This window comes from Vipera berus (genome assembly GCF_964194415.1).
Source record: "Vipera berus genome assembly, chromosome: 4".
NCBI classification, from domain to species: domain Eukaryota; kingdom Metazoa; phylum Chordata; class Lepidosauria; order Squamata; family Viperidae; genus Vipera; species Vipera berus.
The window spans coordinates 110,972,693-110,985,047 of record NC_138206.1 but is presented as its reverse complement, the minus strand read 5'-3'; the positions used below and the strand labels follow the sequence as shown (position 1 = coordinate 110,985,047).

Here is a 12,355-nt window from a genome sequence, read left to right as displayed (position 1 = left end):
AGCATTCCAGTATTTGAGGGGCTGCCACAAAGAAGAGGGGGGGGGTCAACTTAGTTTCCTAAGCACCTGAAAGCAGGGCAAGAAGCTGATGGAAGCTAGTCAAGGAGGGAACCAACCTAGAACTGAGGAGAAATTTCCTAACAGTGAGAACAATTAACCCGTGGAACGGCTTGCCTTCAGAAGTTGTGGATGCTCCACCTTCGGAGGTGTTTAAGAAGAAGACTGGACAGCCATTTGTTCCAGAATGGTATAGGGCCCCTTGCTTCAGCAGGGGTTGGACTGGAAGACCTTCAAGGTCCCTTCCAACTCCGTTATTCTGTGTGTTCTCTTTGATGGGACTGAATTTTATTACACCAGTTGGGTTGGGAACCTGTAATTTAGTCCTTAAATTTAACCCTTTAATTTAACCCAGGGGTCTCCAACCTTTGCTGGCTGAGGAATTCTGGGAGTTGAAGTCCACAAGTCTTAAAGTTGCCAAGGTTGAAGACTCCTGATTTAACCCTTATTTCTAAATGTACCGGAAAAGCTAAATCTTTTTTTTAAAAAAAGCTGTACGTTGGTCCATGGATTTTTCAAAGGAATTAAGAGACTTCAGATTTCTGCACTGCATGGCTGAACCCTTGAACTGCCATAAGCCAATCTTCACTTTTTACGTTAACGCCCTCTCATAACCACAAATCAAACAGAAATAACCCTAAGCATTGGAACTGATTTCGGTCAAGTTGACCTCAATCCCAGATGTTTGCTCCCTAGCATAGGAAGAACAAAGTAGCAGGTCATGCTGTTGATATTCTTATATAATTTACATTGAATGAATGAGAGAACTGTGCATGATAGATCTTGCCCCTGCCTCCTTAGTTTGGTCAACCGGGGTGGTTGCAGATGGAGAAATGCAGATGTGACAGTCTTTCCCCTGTGTCCCTTCCACTTTCCTGGGGGCTTGTGTTCTTGTAGTTTCTCCAGTTCTTGTGTCAGCCTCAAGGGAGGAAATTTCAGGCATTTGTAGAGCTCTTTCTTCTCCTTCAGGGGCTGATGATTGCAGCAGCCCTGAAAGATGGAGAAGTAGTAACTAGACCACGGGAATCTCTGTTTGGGGGCTTCAGAGTGGAAAGCAGGCAAAATCTAAGGTCTAGGCCAGGGGTAGGCAACCTTGGCTCTTTTATGACTCGTGGACTTCAACTCCCAGAATTCCTGAGCCAGCCATGCTGAGGGGAAAGGGAGAGGTTTCCAAGCTGAGCCATGCTGGCTGAGGAATTCTGGGAGTTGAAGTCCACGAATCATAAAAGAGCCAAGGTTGTCTACCCCTGGCCTAATGGCAAGATGAAAACAAAGAAGCATGTAGCTGCAAAAATTTCACTTTGAACTAATCTGAGGACCCAGATTGTTGGGGGCAATTAAGCTGACTTTGTAATAATGCCGCTGGGGTGTGTGTGAAAGCCCTAATAAGCAGGCATATACATAGAATGAAGGCTACTGCTAAGCTTGTAAGCCGCCCTGAGTCTTCGGAGAAGGGCGGGATATAAATGGAATTAAAATAAAATAAATAATTTAGATAGAGGTATTCCTTGACAATATGTTTGATCAATCTGTAGCTCCCCCCTCCCCTGCCTGTTGTTCACTATTGCCTTGGAACCCCATTCTGTCTTTAATTGAAGACTGGCAGATGGCCATCTTCATTGTGTCTTTTATCTTCCTTTTCTTCTCAACCTCTTCACAGAAGCTCTTTTTGTGTTATCTGTTGGCGTTGTCCACCAAGCGCAGTTCCTTTTCAGCCTTTCTGACTTCATCTCTCCAATTCTAGGCTGTCTGTTGACCCTCTACTTGGCTGATTTTTCTGTCTTTCCAACTCCTGGGTATGCCATGTTCTGTTTTCCTATCATCCCTATGCTTCCTCTGCACCTCCTCTTAAAACGATTGCGGCTTGATGATTGGCATTGGCTTGGACCGAAAATTTATTTCTATGGAAAAGGAAGAAAAGGTTGGAGAAATGGCTTCTGACTTCAGCTAAGTCCCTCCGTCCCTCTTCTCTTTCTGTATGCGTACCTCTATGCTTAAGAAAGTCGTCTTTTGGCCTATGTATTCAAACCTGTTTCAGTCCTTTAAGAACAAAATTGCCGATGAATAATGGTTAGTTCTTCTTTTTTTTTCTTCCTTTTGGTACTGTCCATGGGGTTTTCATGGCAAAGATACTGGAGTGGGTTGCCATTTCCTTCTCCAGTGGATCACGTTTTGTCAGAACTCTCTGCTATGACCTGTCCGTCTTGGGTGGCCCTGCACGGCATAGCTCATAGCTTCATTGAATTACGCAAGCCCCTTCGCCACGACAAGGCAGCCATCCATGAAGTATCTGAAGTTGAAACTCAAATACTTTGGCCACCTAATGAGAAAGAAGGACTCACTGGAGAAGAGCCTAATGCTGGGAAAGGTTGAGGGCAAGAGAACAAGGGGACGACAGAGAATGAGGTGGCTGGCTGGAGTCACTGAAGCAGTAGGCGTCAGCCTAAATGGACTCCAGAAGATGGTAGAGGACAGGAAGGCTTGGAGGAACGTTGTCCATGGGGTCGCGATGGGTCAGACACGACTTCGCAACTAACAACAACAACAATGGTTAGTTCTTTTCAACCTTCAGCCATGCCACAAAGTAGTTATCATTTTTTTTTTCTTTGGTATGCGAACATTCCAGGTTTCTGGTTACTATTAATGTTCTGTGTGGACAACCGCCATCCCAAGATTACAGGGACATTTTTTTTGTACCACAAGTAAAGCCCTCCCCGGAGGGGGGATTATTCCCACCTGCAGCAAGCCCCAATTACACTGTTAGGTGATTGCCAAGCCATTTAGGTTTTCTACTGTCTTGCTTTATCAGCATTTTCCCTTTTCATTTTTTTTATCTACAGAATGTTGGTTAGTGTTGAACATAAACATTGTATAGAAAGCAATAGAATTTTTTAACACCTGGAACCCTCAACAAATAGACTCATTCTTGCACACGTTTTTCTGGATGGAAAGTGACAGCTTTGAATAATTTCCCGGTTCCTTCAGAATAAACCTCTCCCCCCCCCAAAAAAAAAAAACTCCCCCACAAATTTGCATTTATTGTATTATATAAAATAAACACACACTGAATATAATTCTGTTTTCAGGAAACTCAATTTGCATATGCTACAATCATAATCAGGGTTTATTGTAATGCAAATTTATAGAAAAGCATTGCAAGCACCTCACATTTTGATTTATAAGGGTACAGCTCTATGAAATATGGGCAAAATTTCTTGTATTGTTTGGCTGGCATGATTGAACTGAAAATTACATTATAAGAATGGCATTTTTGAAGAGAGCCAAGCTGCATCTATTTGTCTGTTTGAAATGTGTGTTTTATGAAAAAGGCTGGAAAGATCCTCTTAACTACTTGGATTTATTTATTGATTTGTTTAATGATTTGTTTATTACTGTGACTCTTTCAGTCCTATTGCTGTAGGTATATTGTCCCTAGAGAGTAGTTCTGGTCTTTTCATTTGTAGAAGCATTTTGTCCTCTGGCAGTTTGTCCTGATAAGCCTCCATTGTTTTTAAGAAATTAATTTAGGTCTTTTGGTCTCCCCATCACAGCACTAAAAATATTAAAGCATCCCATGTCAAAACGTGCCTATTCGATCAGACCAAGATTGTCTACCCTTTCTGAAAATGGTGCAATAGGATCTCCGCTCTCAACCTACAGAACAAGGCACTTAATTTTGTCTATAAAATGTGTAGGCTTCCAAAAACAATGCTGTAATAGAAAATACTGAGCAAATTACAGATAGATGAAGGAAGGAAGGAAGGAAGGAAGGAAGGAAGGAAGGAAGGAAGGAAGGAAGGAAGGAAGATCAAAGCCATTTTACTATTGAGGCTGCTTCAAAAGTCTACAAATTGTGTTTCTTCTACATCTTAATTCTTTTTTTTAAAGTTACATAGGCCTCTGAGCCTTGATCCAACTGATGCATTGCTCCTGGATCTGAATGCACTGAATTTGAGTTGTCCTTTCTTCTTCTTTTTTTTTCATTCCTGGGTTGACAGTCTCTAAACTCAAATAGTCCAGTATCTAGCCAAAACCAAACATTTTGTAACGCACAACAACCACAGGATGGTTGAAAAGTGTCATTTCTTCATAATCCCTCCAGGTTCCGTAGGAACTCTCAGCAACTTTCAGTCCCACCAGTTATGGCCTCTTGAAGGATCTTCCCAACATTGGCTGGATATCGTTCTATTGTTTTTAAGGTTGTCCTTTCCAAGAGGATGATTAAAGAACCTAGTCTTACGGCAGTCAGTGGCCTCTGGCAACCTTTTCACACAGATATCTCTGATATGTGTCAGTCTGCAACCACCATCATCCCCACCTAGCACTGCTTTGAAGCTCCAGGAGGCAGATTTGATATTGGCTTTAGAGACAGTGACTGAAAGCAAGATTGGTTTCACCAGTGGTGGGATTCAAATATGTGAACAACCAGTTCTCCATGTGGATGCCGCTTCCGGAAGTCCATTCTGGGTCTGGGCAACAAAAAATTAGCTACCGGTTCTGCCGAAGTGGTGCGAACCGGTTGAATCCCACCACTGGGTTTCACCCTTTTAACTTGATTTGTAAGCTGCATTCATCCCCGAAGATGTCAGATGTGACTGCGGTGACACACAGCATAGTTAAATCACAGTTGGATGACTCCTGCACTACCGCCTTCATGGATTTCTGTGGAAGAACCTCTAGAAGGGAAAATAAAAAACGACTTCTGGCAGGTCATTGGGAGCATGTCACCACTTGATGATTCAATTACTGCAATTGTTTCCTGAACTTCTAGTGTCTTTCTGTGTCCAGGTCAAAGTGCTGGCTTGGCTCTTTAAACCCATGAATTGTTTGCAATTGATAGTAAAGACTAAAAGGCTGTTTTTCTCCCAAGTGAACTTGTCAACCATAGATATATCTGAGCTACTTTTCAAGTAAGAGAAGCCTTGCTCTTATGTCTGTATCTGGATTCTGAACTGACTTCCTTAGGCTGCCATGTTTATTCCATTCCTACAAAGCTACTCTACGGTTGTGGATCAGATCTTTCTTCTTCGTCTTTTGTGTTCTCTCTTCTTTTTCTTCATGAAATGAAAAAGATAAGATTCATAAGCCTAGCCTCAGGAATAATCAACGGACAAATCCTTTTTTCAACTAAACCCACTGCAGGATCTTATCAATAATATATAGTTCAAACCTTAGGAATAATATTTCCTTCTCACAAGACTTACACCACGTGAGGCTTCAGTGAAGCCTATTAGGATCAGTAGAATGAAATTTAATCCGATCATTCATGCAGATTTTGTCCGGAAAAGATAGAATAATCAAATAAATCTTGAGGCAAAAAATAAAGGCGACATAGATCTGCTGTCAAATTGCAGTATTCTCGGGGGGGGGGAGGGAATTGCTCAGTTATTTCATTCTCCTCGGTGTTCTACTAGAAGTTGTGAGTTAACAAGGGAAATTTTTTAAAAAAAAAAACACTTTGAAATAGCTAGATTAAACTTGAGAAGCTTGTTTGCTTTTTTTTTTTTTGATCGATTGATTTTAGGACATGAATACGGTTTCTTAAACCATACAGATATTGGTTAACCTCAGAGTTGAGCTTCTTGGATCTTTATGGCGGGGATGGGGCTTTGCTTTACACAGTATTTATTGTTTCTGACAGGAGATCTCTTTTTCATCCGGAGAACCTTCACGTTCTTTGTATGTGTGGTGTGTGTGTGTCACCGGTGGGCTTGTTTTTCTTCCTTCATTTTGTGTCCCAATCCATCACCTTCAGTGCGAGTAACAAGGTGCTAAGGACAAACAGCCAGTTCAAACGATTCAGCTCCGTAACCCACCTGTTACTAGAATCAAAATTAACACTTTTGACACAGGCACCACCTTCTTAAAAAGTTTGGTGCAAGACTGGATGACAGTCTTCAATATTTTTTATTAAAAAAAAAAAGAACAAGACACTACTGGTTTCCAAAGAGCTGGGAAGTTTGCCCTGATTTTCTGATAGGCCATTGTTTTCCTCTCTGCCTGGGGCTGGCCTCACTCCAGGAGATAGGAGGGCCAAATAACATCTCTGTAACACAACTCTTTATCCGCATGAATTGCTTGATGTTGTTTTGGAGAGCTGTTGGGGGCAGGGGGGGGCAGGGGCGGGCAGTGTCACCACGTCTTTGATCAATAGAGGATTCAGCAAAATTATTTTCATGACATATTTGGCTAGCATGGAAGCATTGCTCGCATCCCAAGCCAGAAGGTATTTGAAAGGTCTCCAATTTCCCTGGCTTACAAATAGTAGGTATGGTTGGACCGCGATGATGGTCTGCCGAGGACGAAGCATCTGCCTGTCATAAAACGGTCCAAGTTATTTCCATCAAGACATCTCATCTATGCATTGCTTTGGCAACGTCTTTGCCGACTTTACAACTTTCAGCAACATGTTGGTATCACTTATGCAGCCTTCGGAAAACAGCTGCTCCGCAGCCAAAACTTCTTTTTGACATGTCGGTGCCCGTGGTTGGATTATGCAAATAGCTGCAATATTAAACGGTGGAGCAACGAGAAGGGCGCACGCAGCGCTGAGCGCTGCAGGATTGGGAAAGCAGCCCAGGAGATTCCTGCAGAAATATTGGGCATTAAGGGAGTCCATTTCATACCGCTATATGGAAAGCAAGAGAGTGCAGCTCGCCTTCCAGCCTGAAATAGATGAAGAATTGTTGTTTCCTCCTTCTGGGACTTGTTCATTATGAAAACTGTAGCATGATGCAACTCATGTGATAGTCATACTGAAGTAAAAAAAAATAGGTTCTTCATTTATATTTTGCTGTAACAAGAGAGATTTTGGCTTGCAGTCTTCAGACTTTTACGGTCAGTTTAGGCGACAGTACTGAAAACACCTCCTGGCTTCCCAGGCTGATGTGAAGCGAACCAGTATCATAATCCCCCAGTAGTGTTCTTGCATCTAAAGGGTTTGGTTAACTTATTTCTGGGGGGAGGGGGGAGAACGCTCTGGAAAGAAAGAACTTGTTTTTTTTCAGAGCTGATATTAGAGACCCCCCCACCAAGGTACAAATTATTTGGCTTTTTCAAGGACAAAAATCTTCCTTGCCCTTTCCTTTTTGCTTCCATGATGTAAAGGTAAAGGTTCCCCCGCACATGCGTGCTAGTCGTTTCCGACTCTAGGGGCCGGTGCTCATCTCCATTTCAAAGCCGAAGAGCCAGCGCTTGTCCGAGGACGTCTTTGTGGTCATGTGGCCGGCATGACTAGACACCAAAGGTGCACAGAACGCTGTTACCTTCCCACCGTAGTGGTCCCTATTTTTCTACTTGCATTTTTTTTACGTGCTTTCGAACTGCTGGGTTGGCAGAAGCTGGGACGAGTAACAGGCACTCACTCTGTTACGCGGCACTCGGGATTCGACCCGCCAAACTGCCGACCTTCTGATCGACAACCTCAGCGTCCTAACCCACTGAGCCACCGCGTCCCTTTTCCATGATGAGGTGGCTTCAAATAAATAAAAGAGGCCAGATTTTTTTTTCTTTTTATATGTAATATTAGTATTGCTTGTAGTCATTTCATATGAGCTAGAGTGCGATAGAATTAGTAGTTTATTGTTGTTAGCATATGGATGTTTATGATTGTTCTTTGTTTTTATACCTTGTATTTAGCTCTGGGAAGTCGGGGGGGAGGGGGGAATGGGGGGGAGGGATAGGGAGGGTTAGGTAGGGGTGGGTGGAGGGAGGGGGGGATTGTTAAAGATAAAATGTACTGTAAAACTTTTCAATAAAAAAAATAATAAAATAAAAGAGGCCAGAAAGGAAAAGTAGCCACTCTCATTGACCACAGTGCCTCTGGTTGCAGGCCCAAATTAGATGTCAGGAGGATGTCTCCAGCAATTTGATCCTGTGCTTTGCTTTCTTTAGGAGCTAGCTGCGATGAAGGAGATGCTGCTTACACTTCGTGGTCAACCTCAAGGGGACAACTTGCCTCAGAAACAGAGAAAAACTTCGCCGGAAAAGTCTATCACGAATCCATCAGTTCAGTTCCACTTCCCACACGAGGATGGAAATACATTTGCACCCAAGCCAACAGTCTTTGTAAGTAGAATAGTGTTTTGAGGTCCATGCGGCTCCTTTCAACTGTGGCATGCCAATGCTAGGCTTTGAATGGGGAGTTCTGATCTCACCTCAGTTCTGGAGCCTTGCCATGCTGCTTTTAGTAATAGCGACAGCACTTAGACTTCTGTACGGCTCCATAGTGCCTTCAGCATATGGCCCCCAATAATCTGGATCCTCATTTTACCTACGTGGGAAAGATGGAAGGCTGAGTCAACCTTGAGCCGGTCGGGATCGAACTCCTGGCAGCAAGCAGAATTTGCCACAACACGCCACCAGGGCTCCTTTTGTCTGTTGCATTCACTCACTTCCAACCGTAGATGTTCTTTCACCACAGACCTGCAGTTGCAGAAATGAATGGACCTTTATTGTCAAAGTTCAACCATGTATACATTGAGATTGGCTGAGCCTCCCTTCCTGCCCCCACCCCCAACTTACAGTGACACAAACCCTCCATCTTATTACACCATGTGAGCTAATTGCACAACACACCGGCCTCGCAAGTCAATCATACATAAAGTTTGTAAAAATTATTTCCCATTCAAAAGCCTAACAGCCCATGGATAAAAGCTGTTTTTCAGCCTGTTGGTGTGGTTGGCTATACTCCTATATCTCCTACCCGATGGTAGGAGAGTAAAGAGGTACCGTCCAGGGTGTGAGTCGTCCCTGAGAATGTTCCTCACTCTTCCAAGGCAGCAAGCCCTGTCGATGTCATCCAGTGGTGTCAGGGGACAGCCCACAATGTCTTGTGCTGTGCTCACCACCCTCTGCAATGCTTTCCTATCCGCAGCTGTCAGACCAGCATACCAAACCACAATACCGTACGAGAGGACGCTCTCTATAGTAGACCGGTAAAAGAGGGTCATTAGCCGTTGTTCTACCCTGTTCTCCCGCAAGACCCTGAGAAAGTGAAGCCTCTGTTGGGCCTTTCTGGCCACCTGGGTTGTACTGACTTTCCAGGTAAGATCTTCACAGATGTAGACTCCCAGAAATTTAAAGGAGGAAACTCTCTCCACACAGTCCTCCCCCGATGTAAAGTGGTGCAGGTTCCTCCTTTTTCCTCCGGAAGTCTAGCACCATCTCTTTCGTCTTGTAGCTTTGAAGGTGGCTTGTGCTGATGGTAATATACAAAGCAGGGTAGCCTTTGGAGGTCACATGTCAAGCACATCCTCCAGGGAAGGCAAGGCCGAGAACAATTGAGGATGGTTTCTCAGGCCTTCGGCATCTTTCAAGGTTCCCGAAGTCCATTTTGCTCCTTGGCGTGTCTAAAACTCCTCAGAAATGCACTGTTTTGATCTCACTCACTTGACACTTCCTTGGGACCACCCTACCAGTAACCTGCAGAAGGGATGTTCAAAGTCACATATGTTGGTTTCAGCCTATCAGTAAGAAGCGGGCTGCCTACAGAATATGTCCTTATCACAGAAGTGAAACCCCTAATCTGGACCCGCTGTGACTTGAGATTGTTTTGGAAGGAATAAATCTGTAATTAAGAGTGCCTTAGAGGGAATCTGGCAATTAATACTATGCTAAGCGTGCTCGAAGCAACGGTCTCCACTGAGCAAACCAAATAAGACACCCTGACAGCAGGCTAAGCCAACTGGTGATTCTCTTGGATTTTCTCTCTGGAGTTGAAATGCTTTGAAAGCCTGAAACATTACAAAGAGCAGTTTCTTTTGCACCCCCGTCCCGGGAATCATGGCATCGCACCAAGGCATAGTCTTAACTTTGGGAGGGAGGGAGAGTGCCAAGCGCTTTTCCTTGCAAAGTTTCTGAACTCTCACTCTTACTGCCCACTTTCTTGTTGGCGTAAGTGAACATGTAATGGTCAGAAGATGAGGACGTGCCTTCTCCTCTGCCCTTCTGGATCCATGACGCGTAGATTATCAGCAGTTGGACCCCATGGACCAACTTCCTTCCAGGCAGAGCAGAAACAAGGGGTCCTTGGTGGTCGCTGAGCTTGGTTGATTTCTTGCAGACGTTTCATTACCCAAACTAGGTAACGTCATCAGTGCTAGTTTAGCACGGTTGATGTTAACCTAGTTTGGGTAATGAAATGTCTGTAGGAAAACAACCAAGCTCAGCGACCACCAAGGACCCCACAGTTCAAATGTTCTCCTTCATTAGAGCAGAAACTCCCATAAGCACTGTAAAGGAGCCGTGGTGGCACAGTGGTTAGTATTGCAGGCTAACTATGCCCACAGCTAAGAGTTTGATCCTGTCCGGCTCAAAGTTGACTCAACCTTCCATTGCTTCCGAGATCAGTTAAATGAGGACCCAGATTGTTGAGGGCAATGTGCTGACTCTGTAAACCCCTGTTCTGTACCAGCCTGCTACCGGCCCTGCAGAAAAGGCAGGGACAACCCCTTTTACAAGAAGGCAAGAGGCTGGAATTAAGCCTGCCAAATTTATGAATACAAAAACAAACAGAACAAGACACGAACCAAGAAACAGGAGCTTTTCAAGCGGTTGCCTTCAGCAAACCAGCCCTCCCACGCATTCCCCTTTTATACAGTTCAGGGCGTGGCTTTTCTCTGCCTCCTTCCGAGGTGCCCCATTGCCTTCCTCTGTTTACTCCTGATTGACTGCCTCCTGCGTCGGGCGTCCTTGAACAGGGCCAGCTGTGGGTCATCTTCATCCACGCTGTCAGGCTCACACAGCTGGGTCTCCGTCGTGACCAGGTGGGAGGGGCCTGGCTGAGGGCTCTCATCAGCAAGCTCTTCAACACCCCCCTCCTCCTCCTCTGAGTCGTCCGACCCAGCTGCCGAACCCACAGGCTGACCCTGAATCACAACAACCCCTGAGAGAGGGCTGTAAAGCACTGTGGAGCAGTATATCAGTCTAAATGCTATTGCTAGCCTTTAGACAGGCACGGGCACCTACGAGGCAATGTCTCTATCTGGTTCTGAGCAAGGCCATCATTATTGGCCATAGCTCTGTGGCTCTTTACAAAGTCGATGGGATAAAAGCGTCTCGCACAAATTATAGTCAAATGTGCTGGGCTTGCATAATGGATATAGGTTTCCTGGGAGAGATCTTGGATTTCCTTTCCTGGTGTTTGCTGTGGATGGTTTGCCTCTTGTCATGTTGATACTGCAATTTGGATGACCTGTTTGTCAGCAGAGTTTCAGGTCTCCACAGAAAGGTTACAGAAGGGGAGCAAGTTGCTTGGCCTGGCTCGGTGTTCATGTCTTGTCTTGTCTTTTCCTAGACAAAGGAGGCTCCAGCACAAGTCCGGAAGAAGGGGAAACAAACCAAATCATCCTAAAGTTTTATTCCAGGGAAGAAGAATCGCAATCATGTTCTAAAACCTCCTAATTAATCCACTCTTATTTTCATAAGTGCATTTTGACTCCCTTTGTTTTTAATATCATTGTGGCTCCAAAGAGACCCTTTGTGATCATTCAGGATTTGTGCCACTGGTCTACAAGCTTAAATGCGGCTAATAAAAAAAAAACATTGGACAGTATTAAGGTGAGATGGGTGTTTATTGAGAAATTCATTTTGAAGCACCAACCCTCAAGCTTCTCTCTGGTTCTCCTGATAGGAATGGAGAAATAGCCTCGCAATGGAATGGTTGTAAGAAATGAAAAGAACAATCCCCAGCACATTTGAGTAGATCTCAAGAACATTTTTAATAGATGAATTGTAAGTAACGGCAGAGATTTTGTTCAGATGGCCACCAAGCCATGGCTGATGTTCTGCAGGTCAGTAGGATCAGGTCCAGTGAACTGAGAGTCTGAATCAAATTCAGAAATGACGCCCTAAAACCTAACGAAAATAATAAGCAACCACGGAACTTCCAGAATTAAACAAAAGCACCCACATTATTTTTAATCCTTTAAGGTCAGCGAGATGACAGGCTCTAAAGGAACAACAAATGGAGGATTTAAAATGAAACAGTCTCAAGAAAGATAACATAGGGAGAGATACTACAGAAAGTAGTTGGCTTAGGGTGAGCAGACATTCTTTCCAAGACCTGTATTGACAGACTCGAGCCAAAATTGCTTATTTTAAAAATGTGCAGTGGGCAGAAGCCTGCTGCAGCTGACGAGAGACCAAGAAAAGCCGGGAACATTTTACATCAAATAATTTGGTCTCGATCCTGAGAATCTTTGATGCTGCTGACAAGATATTGGTGGGTTCTCCAATTAAGAAGATTTATTGTGCTTGAATTTCGATAGGGCTGTTTTATGTTGTACTGGCAAATTGG

At 44.1% G+C, this 12,355-nt stretch overlaps 1 protein-coding gene across 2 annotated transcripts in view; it reads left to right on the top strand.

Annotated features, from left to right (window-relative positions):
• The window catches only part of PIBF1 (progesterone immunomodulatory binding factor 1), a 95,288-nt gene extending 83,677 nt beyond the window's left edge, over positions 1-11,611 (top strand). For both annotated transcript variants that reach the window (XM_081326849.1, XM_081326848.1), the window contains exons 17-18: positions 7,951-8,124; positions 11,354-11,611. In XM_081326849.1, coding sequence (XP_081182975.1) covers positions 7,951-8,124; positions 11,354-11,410 — 231 coding nt within the window. In that variant the 3' untranslated portion in view covers positions 11,411-11,611. The remainder of the gene's footprint in view (positions 1-7,950; positions 8,125-11,353) is intronic.
• The last annotated feature ends 744 nt before the right edge of the window (positions 11,612-12,355 follow it).